This window comes from Ochlerotatus camptorhynchus, unplaced genomic scaffold (assembly GCF_037179485.1).
Source record: "Ochlerotatus camptorhynchus isolate MF236.1 unplaced genomic scaffold, CSIRO-AGI_Acam_v1.1 ptg000207l, whole genome shotgun sequence".
In the NCBI taxonomy this organism is placed as follows: domain Eukaryota; kingdom Metazoa; phylum Arthropoda; class Insecta; order Diptera; family Culicidae; genus Ochlerotatus; species Ochlerotatus camptorhynchus.
In genome coordinates this window covers 486,822-506,579 of record NW_027040697.1, presented here as the reverse complement: position 1 = coordinate 506,579, position 19,758 = coordinate 486,822, and the positions used below count along the sequence as shown (strand labels likewise).

The 19,758-nt window shown below is 41.9% G+C and overlaps 1 protein-coding gene across 7 annotated transcripts in view; it reads left to right on the top strand.

The window, feature by feature from the left end:
* LOC135703040 (furin-like protease 2) overlaps window positions 1–19,758 on the top strand; it is a 1,186,720-nt gene that overhangs the window by 1,088,263 nt on the left and 78,699 nt on the right. For all 7 annotated transcript variants that reach the window (XM_065224146.1, XM_065224145.1, XM_065224144.1 and 4 more), the window contains one exon: window positions 9–168. In XM_065224146.1, the coding sequence (XP_065080218.1) occupies window positions 9–168 (160 nt within the window). The remainder of the gene's footprint in view (window positions 1–8; window positions 169–19,758) is intronic.

Below are 19,758 nucleotides of genomic sequence, written 5' to 3'. Positions count from 1 at the left end.
ACTTTCAGGACCCGGACGCATCCTACGACATTAATGGAAACGATTCGGATCCGATGCCACGGGACAATGGAGACAATAAGCACGGCACTAGATGCGCGGGAGAGGTTGCAGCTGTGGCCTTCAACAACTACTGCGGCGTCGGTGTGGCCTACAATGCCAGCATTGGAGGTAAGCACGATGGTGGTTAATTATTATCAAACTGGTCACAGTTCACCGATTTAGGATAAAACATCAAAAAAGAAAAATGTTCTTGAAATCAGTCAGTTGAGCGGAGCACACCATCCCTCATCGGAGTGGGGTCATCAATGATGATTCGTGGGAAAGAGTTATCTGTATACCTACCGTGGTATCACGGTTCGGTTGGATTTGGCGGTTGATGATTAATTGATTCGGAGGAAATTTTCACGTTTACACGATAAATGACGAATCGGTTCACTGAGCCGTACGAAAGCACGATGCGCTTGTTGGATGATCGATGATGCTGGTTTTTATGTTCAAATTCGATTCGGATGTCTAGGATTTGGAATTTGTGAGGGTGAGAGATTGGATTGGAAAGGTATGTTGTTTGTAATTGGTTTATTTTGGTACAGGTGAAAACAACTGTACTTGAGGTAGGGTAGAGCGCTACTTCGTCGTAATTGCCTATTTTCGTTCTATCGAGAAGAAAACATCGATAAAATCAAAGACAGTGTATGTTTATATACTACCAGAAATCCGGAAATCTTCAGGGTTTTTTTTTCTATTACCTGAAAAAAAAAACCAGGAATTCGCAGGGTATTTCATCATTCTCAGGGAAATAAATATTTATCAAACAAGGGGCCGTTCATAATCCACGTAGATTAAAATTTGATACTTTTATTTATTAATTTATTTAATTCGTCAAGCATAAGCAGACTGCATACAATGGTTTCTATGTTTAACTTACATGCTATGCATTATTTAATTTATTCTTTTGACATAATGATGCTAATAACTTCCTAGTACTGCCTCCCTTTCGTAGAATATAGTAGATGTAAATGAAACACGCTATTTTATGTAAATATAAGTGCAATTTTACATAAACCAGAAGTGTGCAATTAAGCTTAAAATTAAATGAGCGGAGATATTATGCGATGGCAAAAATTAAAAAAAAATCTGTGTATGAATTCTGAAAATAGTAAGTAGTGATCCCAAGTAGCAATTTGGATTTTATGAGGGTTCTGTAGACCATAATTTAGACTTGAAGGATGCTTTATAACCTCGATAAAACTTGAATTGTTACTTGGGATGTCCTAGTAATAGCATTTCTGATCAGAAATTGTGTAATTTACACAAAATTGAGGAATCAGAGTGAAATTATATATTGCCATTTGATTTTTAGTTTATAATTCTCGCGTCACTTACCAAATAGACCAATGTAACATATTCGCAATTTTGAGAAAAGCGAAGTTGAAGTTCGACAGATTATTATGTCAACTGTTAAGAAACAATTGTATTTTGCAATACTATTTTTACTGAAGTCAGTGAATAATAACGTTGCAAATTCAGTCGAAACGGTAATATCACAATTTTACTTTGAATTTCATGCTACAATATAGAAAAAAAAAACAACACATAGGACGTTTTGACTAGTAAACTTGTACATCGGACATGTTACATTGGACGACTTTTTTCTCGATGTCATAATCAACGAGTGTAACATTGGACGTTTTGTTCTACATGATACAAGATTCGCTTTCACAAATTTCAGAATAGCATACCTAACCTAACCATGCCTCGCCTTTAGAAAATGAGCATCAATCATGTTAGGTAGTCCAAAGTAACAATCACGGACCCATCATTTCAAACAATACATTGAACTATTTTTGACCTATGATTACCTTAAATAAATTAAAGTAAATTTGGATGGGTGTTTTTGTATCACATACAATGTTAGAGGAACAATAGTTTGTATCGATTAACTCGATTTGTTTACATTTGTTACTTGGGACCTTTTGAAAAGTTACGCGAAAATATTCTTGCTGCTCGAATGTTGTTCTACCGTTTGTGTTGTGTGGGAGAGACGACGGTAGCGCATGAGCGTACGAATACAAACAGACTGTCGCGTACGACAACGAGTGTAGTAAAAAAGGTCAAGCGTTTCAACCCATGGCTAGGAGGACTCAATAATATCGGTTACATAAGTAATGGGAGGAAAACTTAAAATTTTATGATTATAACAAGTATTTCCTGAAATGAGATTTTGGAATAGTACGGAAAAAAAGGGTACACTGAACTACGAGAGAAACATAAACACGACTGTATTTCTTTGAATATACGTTTGATATGATAAAAACATGAAAGCACACAAATGACAGCTGACAACCACAGTGACGCATAGCGGCGCCGGTGGTGTAGTGGTAACCATGACTACCTCTCACCCCAGAAGGCCTGGGTTCAATCCCAGTCGGTGCCACCGGGATGTTCTGAGGCATAACATCTCTGATCACGCCTTCCTTAGGAAGGGAAGTAAAGCCGTTGGTCCCCGGTTCATGAGTTGTTGGGTCGATAGGTAGGATCCACGTGTGGGAGCTGCCTCTCTGGCGTCGGTAGCATTGGTGCTCAGCACGGAAAACAAGATCGACGGAAAACAGGCGGTTGCATAGTGACACTACCGTGTTGCCAAAGGTTGTTCATTAACACCCTTGCTCATCCACTGCAACTCGTCATACCAATAGCAGCTTGATGCTTTTGGAAAACTGCCACCGGAGACCCTTTGTCATCATGCCATTTGTTGATCAGACGATGGTAGAAACTGCTTCGTCAGATCCCGTAAGAAATGGAATTTCACATCTACGTGTTTGAACCGTCCAAAATCCTTCGAATTTTCGGCAACCCGTATCGCAGACTAGTTATCCTCGTAGAATGTCGTCGCTACATTCGGTTTACTCCATAAATCTTCTAGCAAGCGAATCAACCACATTTCGTGACATGCTGCTGTACACAATGCGGTTAGCTCTGCTTCTGTTGATGAAAGGGAGACTGTCTGCTGCTTGCAGGCTATCCAACCAACTGTACACGGCGAATGAGAACGACTCAAATTTGAGTTTAGTTCACTCATAATCGCCAAAAGTGCAGGAACTCAGCGATGAGTAAAATTTGTCCCATGGTTTCCTGTGGAAAACCTAAAAAATCTGCCGGAAAATGAGGAAATTGACGAAAATTTTATTCAGTCTCGGAGTAGTACCAATAGACTGAGTGAATCCAATCTTTACTTTTCTCAAATTCGGGAATTTTTCCCTGGAAAAACCTGGGAAAACATGAGGCAAATTAACTCATCGCTGAGTTCCTGCACTTTTGGCGATTATGAGTGAACTAAACTCAAATTTGAGTCGTTCTCATTCGCCGTGTAGCTTCAAACACTTTGAATAGACAGTCACTAGGGTAGAGAGCTACTTCGGCCTAATCGCCCATTTTGGGCCTATCGAGCAGAAAACATCGAATAAAACCATGATTTCAGCGTTAACAAGTCAATTATGCGTTTGGTACGATACTTCTGTTCAAAATCTACCGAACGAAGTCAATAAGAACGTGTGATATGAATGTTTGCACCCATTATTCTCAAAAACAAAAGAGGTGCTCTATTGTTTTTTACCGAATCAACGGGCAACGGGCGGGTTGTGCTGAGTAGGCCCAAAATTAGATCCAAGCACACACTTTCACGGCTGGTACATCATTCACGGTTCCTTTGATGTATCGCACAATCCTTTTGAGATGTAACCAGTGAACTTTATTTGGGCAACTCTGAAACATAAAGTTCACAGCACCTGCCAAGTCAGGTCTTGTCGTCATTGCCGCATAGGTTAAACAACCTACGGCTCTTCTCCTCCACTCCTTTTGGCAATTTAAGAAGATGTTCCAATGGGGTTGAGATCGGCTTACACTCGCTCATTTCAAATCTCCGCAAAACATCTTCGTGATATTGCTGCTTACTTATACGCATGACTCCGCTTTCTAAATCGTAGCCTATCTTTATTCCTAAAAAGTTTCTGATGTCATCGATGTCGGTCATTTCGAATTCCCGATGGAGAAGATGCTTTACCGTTTTCACTGCTTCGAGAGATCCTGCTATGATAATGTCATCCACGTACAACTTCTTCTTCTTCTTATTCGCATTTCAAGCTTATTGCTTAGCGCATATTAGCTTATTGCGTGCTCTCAACTTAGTGTTCTAAATGCACTTCCACAGTTATTAATTGAAAGCTTTCGATGCCAATACCAATGCATGAATTTGTATATTGTGTGGCAAGCACAATGATACTATATGCCCAGGGAAGTCGAGAAAATGTCCAACCCGAAAGATTCCCTCGACCGGACCGGGAATCGAACCCGCCGCCTCCGGTTTGGTAATACCGTGCCTTTACTGACCAGGCTATGAGGCCCCATGATCCACGTACAACACAATTATCAATATCTCCGATCTGATCTGTCACGTGTACAGGCATTGGTCGTTTTTACTCTTCCGAAATTTTAGCCGTTGCTCGACGAAATATTGGAACGGAAATATCCACGCACGTAAAACCTGCTTCAACTCATAGATAGATTTCTCCAGATGACACACTAAACCTTCTCCTTGCTCGAAGCCTTCCGGTTGCATCATTTAGATTTCCTCCGTTAACGTTCCGCTTAAGAATGCCGTCTTTACGACGACCAACTTCCCCCGGTTTGCCAGTGCCAACACAGTGCGTATGGTATCCAGCTTTGCAACTGGGGAGTATGTCTCACTGTAGTCTATCCCGTACCTTTGACTGAATCCTCGAGCCACCAAACGTTCTTTATACCGGTCTGGTGCTCCATCCACGGCACGCTTCACTTTGAAAATCCACTTGTTGGTAATCGGTGTACGATTCTCTGGGAGCTTCGCCAATTTCCACCTTCCGTTCTTCTTCAAGAAATCCATTCCCTCACAGATGGCAGCCTGCCTCAGGCTTCTACGTCGTGCTTCCGCTATGGAAGTCGGGAGATTTTCAACATAACTTGTTGCATCCAACACGAACGCAGCATAGTTCACTTCGTAGTCTGCATGCCAGGATGGAGCGTTCCGATTTCACTGTGATCTGTTTTACTCACTACTACTCTGATTTGTTTCTCCGTTTGACCTATTTTCACGATTTTCCTCCACCGGTCCTTCGCCAGAATCCGGCCCACCAGGAAGCTATCGAACTCATCATTCGAATCATCATCGGAAAAGAGTTTGCTTCCTGCTCAACATAACTATCACTATCCTTCTGGTTCTCCGGGACAGAAAATATATCACTCGAACCTAGACTCGGACACCTTTTTCCGATATCCGTTATCAGCTCATCTTCCAGAAAATCGACATCACGTGCGTGAATGATTCTACTTGCACCGTTTGTAGCGTACCCCAAGAAAATCCCCTTCCAATTTCGTTCGATGCTCCTTGGGAACGTGAACATATACACCGCAACCAAAAGTTCGAGGTTTGTTTACATCTGGCTTGCATCCTTCCCACAGCTCATAAGATGCCGAATTCGATGCGGTTGTCGATGATGGACTACGATTCAGCAAATACGCAGCGGTTTAGATCGCCTGACCCCAAAACCGCTTATCCGTCTTCTAATCCTCCACCATGGATCGGGCCTTCTCCACTAGAGTTTGATTAAGCCGCTCACTCACTCCATTTTGTTCAGGTGTGTGAGCAACGGTCCACTCCACTTAGATGCCTTTGGACTAACAAAATCGATCGAAATTTTTACTTTTGTACTCACCGCCGTTGTCGCAACGCAGTCGATGAATCTTACGTTCGAATTTCGTTGACGCCAAAGCCTCATAAGTCTGAAAGCACCATAACACCTCGTCCTTCGATGTGATCAGAAACACTACGGTAAAATGACTCCAGTCATCGGTGAAAGAAACGTGGTATTTCACTTCCGAAACTTCAACCGGCGTCACTGGACCGCACACATCCGAGTGGATAAGTTCATGCACACGTGAAGAACGCTTTCCATCACGTACCGCGAAAGACTTCCGAGTTTGCTTGCCTACGACACACTACCCAGTTCTTGTTTTTAACCGCACTGTCCACTTCCAACCCGCCCAACAAACATTGAATGCTGAATAAGAGCTTATTCAGGCAAACGTAACCCAAGTAACCAAAAGTTCTGATAAAAGGCTATTTATGGCTTAAGCACCTTGGTTGAAGGTGGTCTATAGAATTCTAAGCAGCCTCATTTTTAAGTCGTTATAAGAACTTGAAAGTACCGGTACCATAATTGAAGAGCATTCTAATCAGCCTCTGGCGGAACTTGAACGGAACTTTTAGAAAATAAATTAAAAAAGGTTTTTGTCCTCTACACCAATTCTATATTAAGGTAGGCAGGTATAATAATGTGTATTGATTTATCAGCATTAGTATTAGTAATGGAGCTTAAAAATTAAACCCAGTCCTTCTGCGTGAGAGTCTCAGCACGAACCACTACGTCATCTGAAACATATTAAAGTGAGCTGTTGTCCCGCCTATTGTTGGAGTTTTCTGAGCCTGCTGACTGACTTGTGTACGAAACACAACACCTTGATGAATTTAAATTGGTGTTTGCCCACATGGTATTCCATCACACTTGTGGCGCAGTGGTTAGCAATCGTAGATCACATGCCGAATACACGGGTTCGAATCCAGGAAATTACTTTTTAATTTTTTTTATTTTTGGATAGAATGTTGCATATATATAAGAATTATGATTTATTCGGGCCACTGATTATTTCATATTTACGTACTTTAAATTTTGTTACAAAAAAAGATTTGTGCGGATTGCTTCATGTGGCTTGAAAGTTCTGTCGGAACTTTATTTGAACTTAATGGAACATGGAAGTGTTGAATGTGGAACTTTTGGTTACTTGGGAAAAAATAGCTTATTCAGCTGTTGATCAACTCAAATTGTTTGTTGGGCGGTAGTTTTTCTAGGCTTATCGCATTGAAATGCCCGAACCGACGCACAGTGGTGCCAAGGGTATCAAAACACGCGTTTTTTATTTACCCTGAAATGTTTGACTAAAGGTAGGGTTAAATACCCCATTTCCGGCCTATTAGGCACAACCCGCACTTTATCTTTCTTAATCTAGCGCAGTTTAGCACCAAACGGAATGTTGTTATTACTGATGGCTGCCAAATTTATTTATCTTTCCGTATGTACCGTAATATTTGATAAATAGGAACCAACCGTTGAGATGTTGTCAAAAGTCTAATACTGCTTCTTGACGCCAAACTCGGCCTCCGGATTCTAAACTCGGCCTAACGCATTGAAACGCCATTGAAACGCCAATGAATTCACTTCGGCCTATCTGATGAAGATAAAAATTGATTTGGTCGGAGCGCTTGTTTCTTTTTGGGAATAATGGGTGCAAACTTTCATATCACGCGTTCTCATTGACTTCGTTCCATAGGTTATTAACTAAAGTATCGTAGCAAACGCATAATTGACTTGTTAGCTCTGAAATCATGAATTTATTTGAAGTTTTCTGCTCGATAGGCCCAAAATGGGCGATTAGGCCGAAGTAGTTCTCTACCCTACTAGGTGTCTCCTGAGAAGTTTCTCGGGTTACAACACTTCTTCTTATGGTAGGAGAAAATGAAAGATTAATCCAACTAAAAGTGAGATGCATTTTTTTTAATATGATGAGATACAAAATAATTTTGTTCTGCAAAGCTGTAGAGAACATTACTGTGAACAACTTTGCTGAAGACTAACTTTCTGCTGAGATTTAAAGGTTTTTTTGTGGAGACATCGTTAAAAATAGGTTTTGTATCTGTATTTTTTTCTACAATATTTCAACATGTCTGGCATATTCTACAAAGATGTTAGAAACATAAAATTAAATATTTTTCCAGAATACTGCAAATTCATAGCATTATTATTTGAAAAATTATTTACATTTTTTGGTTGAAAATTACCCAACTTCCAATACAAATAACTTCTAAACGGGCAAAAACGAGCAAGCCATTCTTTGAGAAATTGCAATAAAATTGTGAAGAAAAACCAGACCGCCCCCACGGGACCCATAACCAAAATACTTGCATCGAAACTTGTCACTTTTCAGAATTTGAAATGGCGCTTTTGTGAAACCACGGAACTGTTATCGAGTAGGTGTGAAAAGAGGCATACAAATGGATAATCAAGCAACCTGGGTTATTTCTAGTGACTAACAAAATGACTCGGGATCAAAACGTCTAACGAAATTAACTGCGAGAAGTTCAAAAGCTACGTAAACAATGCATTTGATCGTCGATTTGGCGTAGCTGGTAGCTCGCTTACTAACACCACTAGCAGGTAGGGGAAAATTTCCCCTATCTGATGGTGGTGTTAGCATGCGTGGGTGAGCTACCAGTTACGCCAAATCGACGATCAAATGCATTGTTTACAAAAGCTGATACGTCCCTTTGAAAAAGTTATCGAAATTTCAAATTCTGAAAAGTGACAAGTTTCAATGCAAGTATTTCGGTTAAGGGTCACGTGGGGGCGTTTTGGTTTCTCCACCATTTTATTGCATTTTCTTGTACTTTCAATTGCTTAAAGAATTGCCTGCTCGTTTTTGCCCGTTTAGAAGTTATTGGTATTGGAAGTTGGGTAATTTTCAACCAAAAATTGTTAATAGCTTTTCAAATATTATTGATAGCAGTTTGCAGTCTTGTGAAGGGATATGTAATTTGATATTTCTAACGTGTCTGTAGAACATGCCAGACATGTAGAAATATTGTAGAAAAAGTTACAGATACAAAACTGATTTTAACGATGCTTCCACAAAACAAAAAAACTTTATATCTCAGCAGTTTTTATTTTTATATAATGCGTTTATTTTTCCAGGCTCATTTGCTATAGCTTTGCGGAGCCAATATTCATTGATTAGATTACAAAATTACTTAAAACTAACGTTAGTAAAGCGGGGGCTGATTACTCGCGGCTATCTCGAGGTTAGGGGTGACAAATTGTAACAAATGGATGGCAGGGTAGGGATTGTGAACTCAAGGTTTCTAGAGCAATGTGCTCTTGATCTCGAACTAAGCGACACTCTGATGAAAAAGACAAACATGGGGGTACACCGATGGGCAGCTAACAACTTGGGAGAACACAAGATGACACTAACTACTAAATCCTCAGATCTATCCGTTTTAAAAACACATAAATTAAATTCAAATAGTCGAGATCTCGGCTCGCCAAGACATCTCTAACGGGTATCGCGGGTTGTTTTCCTCGGGCCCTGAGGGATATGGATATATCAGATCTGGCAACACGGTGTAGGGTACACGACCAAACAACATGCTCGATATCGTGATAACCACTGCCACACGCACATAAATTGCTGCCTGAGAGCCCAATTCGATAGAAATGCGAGTCTAACGAGCAGTGATTGGACATAAGCCTTGATATAACGCGTATAAAGTCGCGGCTCATGTCCAACCCTTTGAACCATGGTTTGTTCGACACCTGTGGGAGAATAGAATGTAACCATCTTCCCAATTCACCATCATTCCAATTTTGTTGCCAACTGATGAGGACTTTCTGACGAGCAATGGAGAAAAATTCGTTGAAGGCGATTTGTCGCTCAAAAATATCGCCTTCCATAGCGCCCACCTTAGCCAACGAGTCCGCTTTCTCATTACCCGGAATTGAGCAATGAGATGGGACCCAAGCTAAGGTGATAGTATAGGAGCAGTTTAGATCGTATTTCAGGCAGGAAATACGACGAGTGCTTCATCGGCCTCATTGAACGAATAGCCTCCAATGAGCTAAGACTATCCGTAAAAATTAAATAATGGTCAGAAGGTAGTGAGGCAATTCGCTCTACTGCGTAAAATATAGCTGCGAGTTCCGCAACGTATACTGAGCATGGTTTCTGCAGTTTATAAGAGGCGCTATGAAATTGATTAAATACACCAAATCCAGTGGAAGCATTAATGGTTGACCCATCTGTGAAAAATCTTTTATCGTTACTTACATGGTGGTACTTGATTGCAAAAATTGAGAGAACAACCATCGACCGATGGTGATCTGGTATTCCATGGATTTCTTGCATCATGGTCCGATCAAAATTTACAGAGGAATTATAGAAGGCTTGAAAGCAATCACGATTGGAGATTAATGAAGAAGGGCCAACCTCCAGCGTCATGTACTCATAGTACAAACTCAAGAATCTTGTTTGAGGATTTCGGTCGAGCAGCTTCTCAAAGTTTTCTATTATCAATGGGTTCATTACTTCACAACGGATAAGAAACCGGAAAGACAGTTCCGCGAAACGATCTGTCAGTGGGAGAACACCCGCGAGTACTTCGAGGCTCATCGTATGCGTCGAGTGCATACAGCCAAGCGCGATTCGGAGGCAACGGTATTGAACCCGTTGTAGCTTCAGGATGTGTATTTTTGCCGCGGATTGAAAGCAGAAACTACCGTACTCTAGGACCAACAAGATGGTTGTTCGATACAACCTGATCAGATCTTCCGGGTGTGCTCCCCACCAAGTTCCAGTAATTGTACGAAGAAAATTGATTCTTTGTTGGCATTTTTGTTTCACATACGCAATATGTTTTCCCCACGTGCTTTTGGAATCGAACCAGACACCTAAATACTTGAAAGATATATTTTGAGTGATTGTTCTACCCTTTAGTTGAAGCTGTAACTGTGCAGGATGATGCTTCCTAGAAAAAACAACCAACTCAGTTTTCTCCGGAGAGAATTCGATACCCAGCTTCATAGCCCAAGTAGACAAATTGTCTAAGGTATTTTGTAATGGTCCTTGCAGTCCGGTGCACTTGGCCCTATAACGGACCCAACCCCGTCATCTGCAAGCTGCCTTAGCGAGCAATTTTCATCAAGACAACCATCAATGTCTTTTACATAAAAATTATAAAGAAGGGGGCTTAAACATGAGCCCTGGGGGAGACCCATGTAACTAATTCGTGAGGTTTCCATGAGAAAAGCTCATATATTTCTCAGACAACAAGTTGCTCAAATAGTTGTTCATAATTGGTGAAAGCCCACTATCGTGGAGTTTATCCGAAAGGACATCGATACAAACAGAATCAAAAGCTCCCTTAATATCCAAGAAAACTGAACCCATTTGCTGTTTTTGCGCATAGGCCAGTTGAATTTCACAAGGAAATCAACGCAAAACAGTCGCTCGTTCCTTTGCCTCTCCGAAATCCAAATTGCGTATCTGAAAGTAAACCATTCGACTCGACCCATTTGTCTAGACGAAAATGAATCATTTTCTCCAACAATTTCCGTATACAGGACAGCATCGCGATGGGACGGTACGAGTTATAATCCGATGCGGGTTTACCGGGTTTTCGAATGGCGATAACTCTTACTTGCCTCCAGTCATCCGGAACAATGTTGTGCTCCAGAAATTGATTGAATAAGTTCAACAAGCGTTTCTTCGCGACGTCTGGGAGATTTTTAAGCAAGTTGAACTTGATTCTATCCATTCCTGGAGCTGAGTTGTTACATGAGAGGAGAGCAAGTGAGAATTCCACCATCGAAAACGGGGAATCTATTTCGTTACTACTCGACGGACGATCACGAACGTTGGTTTGAACCGACACCGAATCCGGGCAAACTTTCCGCGCGAAGCTGAATATCCAACTGTCTGAGTACTCGTTGTCTTCGTTGACCGGTGATGACGCGTTTCGCATTCTCCTGCCGACATTCCAGAGCGTTCTCATGGAAGTCTCGCGCGACAAACCATCGACGAACCGATGCCAGTAACCGCGTTTTTTGGCTTTAATCAAGCCCTTAAAAGTTTTCTCGAGGTCGGTGTACCGCTCGAAATCCTCGACCTTACCGTGTTTGCGGAAGCGTTTAAACGCGGCGGACTTCTCGCTGTTCGCGTCGGTGCAATCCTTATCCCACCACGGAGTGAGAGGTCGTTTGCGAACGAAAACACCCGGAACGCGTTTCGTCTGTGCTTGAAGAGCACAGTCAACAATAAGTCGCGATAAAAAGGAGTACTCATCCAGCGGAGGGAGTATCTCAACCGAATCAGTACCACCGCGGTAGTAGAACCGCGGACGCAAATTTTTGCCAGTCGATGTTTTTCGTGAGGTCGTATGCGATGTCAACCGAGCGAGTGGAAGATGAACCATTGGTAATAGAAATTTTGATTGGCAAGTGGTCACTACCGTAGGGATCTTGAATTACTTTCCACGAGCAATCCAACGATAGTGAACTCGAACTGAGGGAGAGGTCTAATCTACTTTCTCTTGCTGGAGGTTTGGCCACTCGTGTTACTTCCCCAGTGTTTAGAATTGTCATATTGAAGTTATCGCAAAGGTCGTATATCAGGGTTGAGCGGTTGTCGTCGTACAGTTCCCCCCAGCCTGTACCGTGGGAGTTAAAATCTCCTAAGATCAACCGAGGCTCAGATAAAGCTGAGCAGATATCAGAGAAACCTTGGCGAGAAATCGCAGTTCTTGGAGGAAGATATACTGAGGCAATACTGAGGCTTTTACCTCGAATATTTACCTGACATGCGACAACTTCAATGCCTGTCACGGAAGGCAGATCGATTCTATAAAAGGAATGGAGCTTATTAATCCCAAGAAGCACCCCTCCATACGAATCTGCTCGATCAAGGCGAATAATGTTAAAATCGTGGAAACGGAGATCGGTGTCTGAAGAAAGCCATGTTTCACAAAGAGCAAATGCATCACAAAGTGAGTTGTGAAGTAAAAATTTGAATGTGTCAAGTTTCGGTATAAGACTTCTACAGTTCCACTGAAGAACAGAGATCATATCCCCGACCTCATTCGGAAAATTATCCATCAAAGGATATGATCGATGCAAGGAAGGACCACCTAGAAGCTAGTTGCTTCAAAAGAGTTTTCACAAATGGAAGCACTAAATTAATAATGTTCCTAGTTGAGTCAGAGACGTTGAATATATTGAAGATGCTCTCCACAATTCCAGAAAACGTGAACATGGCATCATGTTCTTGCTGGTTATTCAGCTGTTTTTCTGGCTGAAAAACTGGGATATCTGGGGTTTTAGATGATCCCGGAAGTGGCGGAAAGTCTTTGTTAAAATTACAAACTTTAAATCCCGGTGGTGGGGGTTTTGCTACATTTCCGCTACCTCTTAAATTTGGCAAGGTGGGTTGAGAGTCCGTACGAGAGGCCTTACGAGGTTTTTGGGTGACGTTTGTTTTGGACCGCTTCCTCGTGTTGCCGTTAAAGACAAAAGGACTACTCTCACCCACCTCTGAGTCAGAGCCCTGATCATCATCTGGCAGGAGGTGGAATGTGTTGTTGCTTTTTGGGGTGGTTTGGGAAGATGAAGCGGTCGTTTTCAAAATTTCTGCTAACGAGCGCTTAGAGCGAGCTTGCAAAGACCGCTTAAGTTTTTCTCCCTGCTGTTTGTACTTCGGGCAATCACTCAGAGCATGCGGAGCATCCTTACAGTAAACGCATTTTGGGGTAGCATGACAAGGACCCTCCGTATGCTCCTCCCCACATTGATCGCACCGCGGTTTGTTGGAACAAAAGTCCGCGGTGTGACCTACTTGTTTGCATTTCAAGCAATTCATTACCCTCGGTACAAACAAGCGTACAGGTAGTGGAACCTTCCCAATTGTGACGTAGTCAGGTAATGCCGATCCTGAAAAGGTCACACGAAACGAATCTGAGAGGGTATACTTTTTGTTAGTGCCTATGAGCGACACTGACTGCAGTTGAATGCAGTCCAGTATCTTGACTTTCGGGAGGGCACGGTTTTTAAAATGCCGAAAGATTCGACTTGTAGGAAATCCTCACCAGTCAGACTCGATTCGGTGACCACTCCTTCAATTTCTACGTCACAACTGGGGACGTAGATTCGATATTCGATCGAAAAAAGCTCACAGGCAACAATCCGGTTTAGTAACAGATTGAGACTTCCAGAGCTTTTACAGGAATTTGTTTTCTAATATCTCGATGTACATATGAAATTAGTACACGAAAAAAAGTATTCCTGTAGTTTCTATTGGAAATTCATGTGATCACATGAGTTCTATTTGATAAATCACTTAAATTTCTTTTAGCGTTAGCGTTAGCGTTAGCGTTGTTATGATATACTTCGTAGATTGGATACTAGCGACACTCACGTCTCTTCTGAAATTCTCAGTTAGACTACTTTCAGGAATAATGCTGAGGAGTAAACATTGGTTCCAATCTAAACAAGAGTAACAGAAGCATGACTGTCGCTATTCCCGGCCACGCCCATCTTTACCATAACTAGGGATAGGGAAGGAAATGTTGATGTAGTACTTACTTAACGAGAGGCCACCGACTTAGCGACACCCTCATAAGTGCTACGGAGTTGGAGGGTTGGGTAGGGTATTCGGTTAGGATTCACCTCAAGTTGGCGATGCAACCAAAAGTATGTATTGTTTATTTGTTGTTTATTTAATCTCTCGATAGCCGGCTATCGAAAGAACATATTAATTTTGTTTAGTGATAATGAATTTTAAGAGTCATGATGGAGAGCTTGGGATTAAACCCATGATTTTCTGCTCAGTAAGCAAAAACAATCCCTCCAGGGTCATCGAGCATCTCAGAACCATAACGCTTCGCGACAATACAGGACTACGTTTTCGCTTGATATGCAAATAGTTTCCGAGGTTAATGTTCAATATCAAATATACAAATGATGGTGGCGATTTATTGTGCTGTGGAAGAGCTTGGGGTTAAATCCATGATTTTCTGCTCAGTAAGCAAAATCGATCCCTCGAGGGTCATCGAGCATCTTATAATCCACAGCGCTTTGAATAACTATTATTTACGATAATTACATGAAATAAATAAAATATAAACTACAAACAAAACGTGACTGCTAAAATCTCAAAAAGATATTCTCACAAATATATTTCACGCCACCAGGAATCTCAAAACCATTAGACGTTATAATGATACTCTGCACATGTTAGACACAAGAAGAGGCCAAAAAGCAAGCGTCCGACACACAAAACCCGTAAAATCCACTTGCAGTCACAATCAACGATTCTACGAATCGTAAGCGCTCACGAATCATAAAACCGCTGACTGCGACACTCTGAAAGCGAAATTGACAGGCTCTATGCGTCAAACACCCGCCCTCCAATCTTCTCCCGCATCCAACAGCACAAATCTCCATTACAACATCTAACGAATTCAAAACTCCGAAAATCACTCATCTATAGCAAGTGAGTGGAAGCAACCCTGCATGCAACCATTCTTCATGATACACTTTTTCTGCCTATCTTTCTATTAGGCCTGTGGACATGCGTTAGCTTCGAAACTTCTAACCAAACTGGGTAAATTTTAGGATCACAAAAAAAAAACTTGAAAAAAACTTTCATAGGTAATTACAAGTAAAATAAATATTGATTATTTTACGCAAAAACGAGCAAGTAATATTAAATCTTTTGTATCGTATACTAATGCCAATTGGTTGTAACAAAAATAATATGCTAAAATAAAATAAAATTTTAATAAAATGATATGCAAAATTTACTAGAAGATCATTACTTTATTGGTGAGAAGTTTCTAATAAGCCCTCCCAGTTCCTCTGTATACAGAACAAATCTGATACTATAATCAGAATTGCTCAGTCTGCATGAAGCAGCCGATTTCATCAAGGAAGTTCTATTAACAACCAAGAATTAATCGTTTGAGGTATACTGAAGCATTAAGAAGGTGATATGTGTCACTATAGGAAATCATCATCGTTGATAAATCACTTAAATTTCTTTTGACACATAAACTTCAGTTGATTTTGTGGTACAATTTCCTATTATGATATCACATGAAAGTTATGTGAAATTCCAATGAATATTTTCCATTGGATATGTGATTTATTCTTTGAGTGTGTTCTTCTAAAACGAGTAAATTTTCGTAGCTTTTTGTCCTATTCGAAAAGATTTATGAGCCACGGAAAATTTTAATTATTCTACAAGTAAACTCCATTCCGTCTCGCACGCTGAGCCGATCAAGTCGCATCGGTCTCGTTGTACGACACTATCATTTAGTTTTGAGTTTTTCCCCACGCGAGGGTTTTTTCTCGCCAAAGTTAATTGGCATAGTGTTTAGACGACTAGTGCGCGAGTGAGGAAGTCGTTAATGATATGCCGAGTGCTTTCATTACGGTCCAGCTTTAACCCAGCATCATCGCAACATCATCAGCAAAATCATCACCACTATCGGTACATCACCCCACCGATAGCAACAACGAAAGAGCGTCATATTGCCTACCGAGTCGACCGAGGCACACCAGCATCGAGGTTATTGACTCTGCAGCCGTTGGATCAAACAATTATATCTCTCCAGTCTGCTGCCGCCTCAGTGCGTTAGGTATAAATCGTGTCGTTTGTATTGTTCTCGCCAGTATAGCATCTTCCTTGTTTCCCTGGTCCAATATTAGATTGGTGTTTAATTAGGGTGATCCAAAAATCCAATTTTTTTTTTCGCTTGATTTTTTTTTTGATTTTTTTTTTATTATTATTTTTGTATTACTTAGGGTGATCCAAAACTCTGTAAATAGTATATAATCATTATTTTATTTTTTTTTATTTTTTTTTTGATTTTTTTTTTCTTTGCATGTATTACTCGTTAGTAGAGTGAAACTATATATATATATATTTTTTTTTGATATTATTTGAAATTACTGCAATTATTTGTAAAATTTTTTACAAAAAACACCATTGCGGCGATATTTAACCGCAATGGATGAAAATGATAAAGGCGGGGGATGGTCGCTTTCCATCTCAGACGACGAAACTCTTAATTCCACCTCACACGAAAGTCTCGAGGAAGTTGTGGAAATGGAAACCCTTGACGTTCCAGTTGACTCGCTCTCCAGCAAAAATACTGGAGCATATCCCAAGAAAAGGTATCGCCCACAACCCTCTCCCCCACCATCTCCTCCTCGTCCACCTGCACCCCCCACACCATTGCCCCCAAAAACCTCTGCGCTCCCCCGCCTAAAGGCTTACCCAGAAGCCTCGAAAGGCCCATGGGTTGTTTTTTTCCGGCCCAAACAAAAACCTTTGAACATTCCGAGGATCTCTAAGGATCTAACAACACATTTTTCGGCCGTTACCGATATTTTCAAGGTAACACCAATAAAACTGCGCGTTACCGTTGATGACCGGAAGCAGGCTAACCAAATTGTTGCGTGCGAGCTTTTTTCATTGGAATACCGAGTCTACATACCCAGTAGTGAGGTAGAAATTGAAGGAGTGGTCACCGAAGCGAGTTTGACTAGTGATGATTTCTTGGGTCCTGATTCCTTCGGAATCTTTAAAAACCGTGCTCTGCCGAAGGTGAAGATATTGGACTGCCTTCAAATGCAGTCAGTATCCGTAGTAGGCTCCAAAAAAACTTATTCCTTGTCAAACTCGTTTCGTGTGACCTTTTCGGGTTCAGCGTTACCTCACTACGTCGCTATTGGCAAGGTTCGGCTGCCTGTACGCCTGTTTGTACCTCGGGTAATGAACTGCTCGAAATGTAAACAACTTGGTCATACATCGGACTACTGCTCGAACAAACCACGCTGCGATCAGTGTGGCGAGCAACATCAAGAGGGCCCTTGCGGTGCTCCACCAAAATGCGTGTACTGCAAGGAGAGCCTGCATACCCTGACTAACTGCCCGAGGTATAAACAGCAGGGAGAAAAACTTAAGCGGTCTCTGCAAGCTCGCTCCAAGAGAACACTAGCAGAACTCTTGAAGAATACCGCTTCATCTTCTCAGACCACACCAAAAAACAGTAACACGTTCTCCATTTTGCCAGTTGATGCTCTAGACTCTGACTCAGAGGGCGGTGAGGGTAGTCCGTTTGTCTTTAAAGGCAATACGAGAAAACGAGCAAAACAACACACCACCGAAAAGCCTCGTAAGGCCACTCGTACGGACCACCCTTCCACCTTGGAAAATCCAAGAGGTAACGAAAATACACCGAAACCCATTCCACCGGGTTTTAAACCTTGTAATTATGACAAGAACTTTCCGTCACTTCCAGGATCATCTAAAACCCCAGATGTCCCAGTTTTTCGGCCAGAAAAGCAGCTGAATAATCAGCAAGAACATGCCCCCATGTTCACGTTTTCTGGTATTGTGGATAGCTTCTTCAGTATATTCAATGTCTCTGACTCAACGAGGAGCATTATTAATTTAGTGCTGCCAATGGTGAAAACTCTTTTGAAGCAACTAGCTTCTAGGTGGTCCTTCCTTGCATCGATCATATCTTTCGATGGATAATTCTCCGAATGAGGTCGGGGATATGATCTCTGTTCTTCAGTGGAACTGTAGAAGTCTTATGCCAAAACTTGACACATTTAAATTTTTAGTTAACAACTCACTTTCTGATGCATTTGCCCTTTGTGAAACATGGCTCTCTTCAGACAACGATCTTGCTTTCCACGATTTCAACATTATTCGCCTTGACCGCGCAGATTCGTATGGAGGGGTGCTTCTGGGGATCAACAAGCTCCATTCCTTCTACAGAATCGATCTGCCTTCGGTGACAGGCATTGAAGTTGTTGCATGTCAGGTTAATATTCGAGGTAAATGCCTCAGTATTGCCTCAGTATATCTTCCACCGCGAACTGCGATTTCTCGTCAAAGTTTCTCGGATATCTGCACGGCTATGCCGGAGCCACGGTTGATCTTGGGAGATTTTAACTCTCACGGTACAGGCTGGGGGGAACTGTACGACGACAACCGCTCAACCTTGATATACGACATGTGCGACTTCTTCAAAATGACAATTCTGAACACCGGGGAAGCAACACGAGTAGCCAAACCTCCAGCAAAAATAAGCAGATTAGACCTCTCACTTTGTTCGAGTTCACTATCGTTGGATTGCTCGTGGAAAGTAATTCAAGATCCCTACGGTAGTGACCATTTGCCAATCAAAATTTCTATTACCAATGGTTCATCTTCTACTCGCTCGGTCGACATCGCGTACGATCTTACAAAAAACATTGACTGGCGAAAATTCGCGACCGCGGTTCTTGATGCCAGCCAATCGGTTGACGTACTTCCTCCGCTGGACGAGTACTCCTTTCTCGCGCGTCTTATCATCGATTCTGCGCTGCGAGCACAGACGAAACGTGTTCCGGGTATTTCCGTCCGCAAGCGACCTCCCACCCCGTGGTGGGATAAGGATTGCACCGACGCGAACAGCGAGAAGTCCGCCGCGTTTAAACGGTTCCGCAAACACGGCAAGGTCGGGGATTTCGAGCGGTACACCGACCTCGAGAAAACTTTTAAGGACTTAATTAAAGCAAAAAAACGCGGTTACTGGCGTCGGTTCGTCGATGGTTTGTCGCGAGAGACTTTCATGAGAACACTCTGGAATGTCGGCAGGAGAATGCGAAACGCGTCATCACCGATTAACGAAGACAAGGAGTACTCGGACAGTTGGATATTCAGCTTCGCGCGGAAAGTTTGCCCGGATTCGGTGTCGGTTCAAACCAACGTTCGTGATCGTCCGTCGGGTAATAACGAAATAGATTCCCCGTTTTCGATGGTGGAATTCTCACTTGCTCTCCTTTCATGTAACAATTCAGCTCCAGGAATGGATAGAATCAAGTTCAACTTGCTTAAAAATCTCCCAGATGTCGCGAAGAGACGCTTGTTGAACTTATTCAATCAATTTCTGGAGCACAACATTGTTCCGGATGACTGGAGGCAAGTAAGAGTTATCGCCATTCGAAAACCCGGTAAACCCGCGTCGGATTATAACTCGTACCGTCCCATCGCGATGCTGTCCTGTAT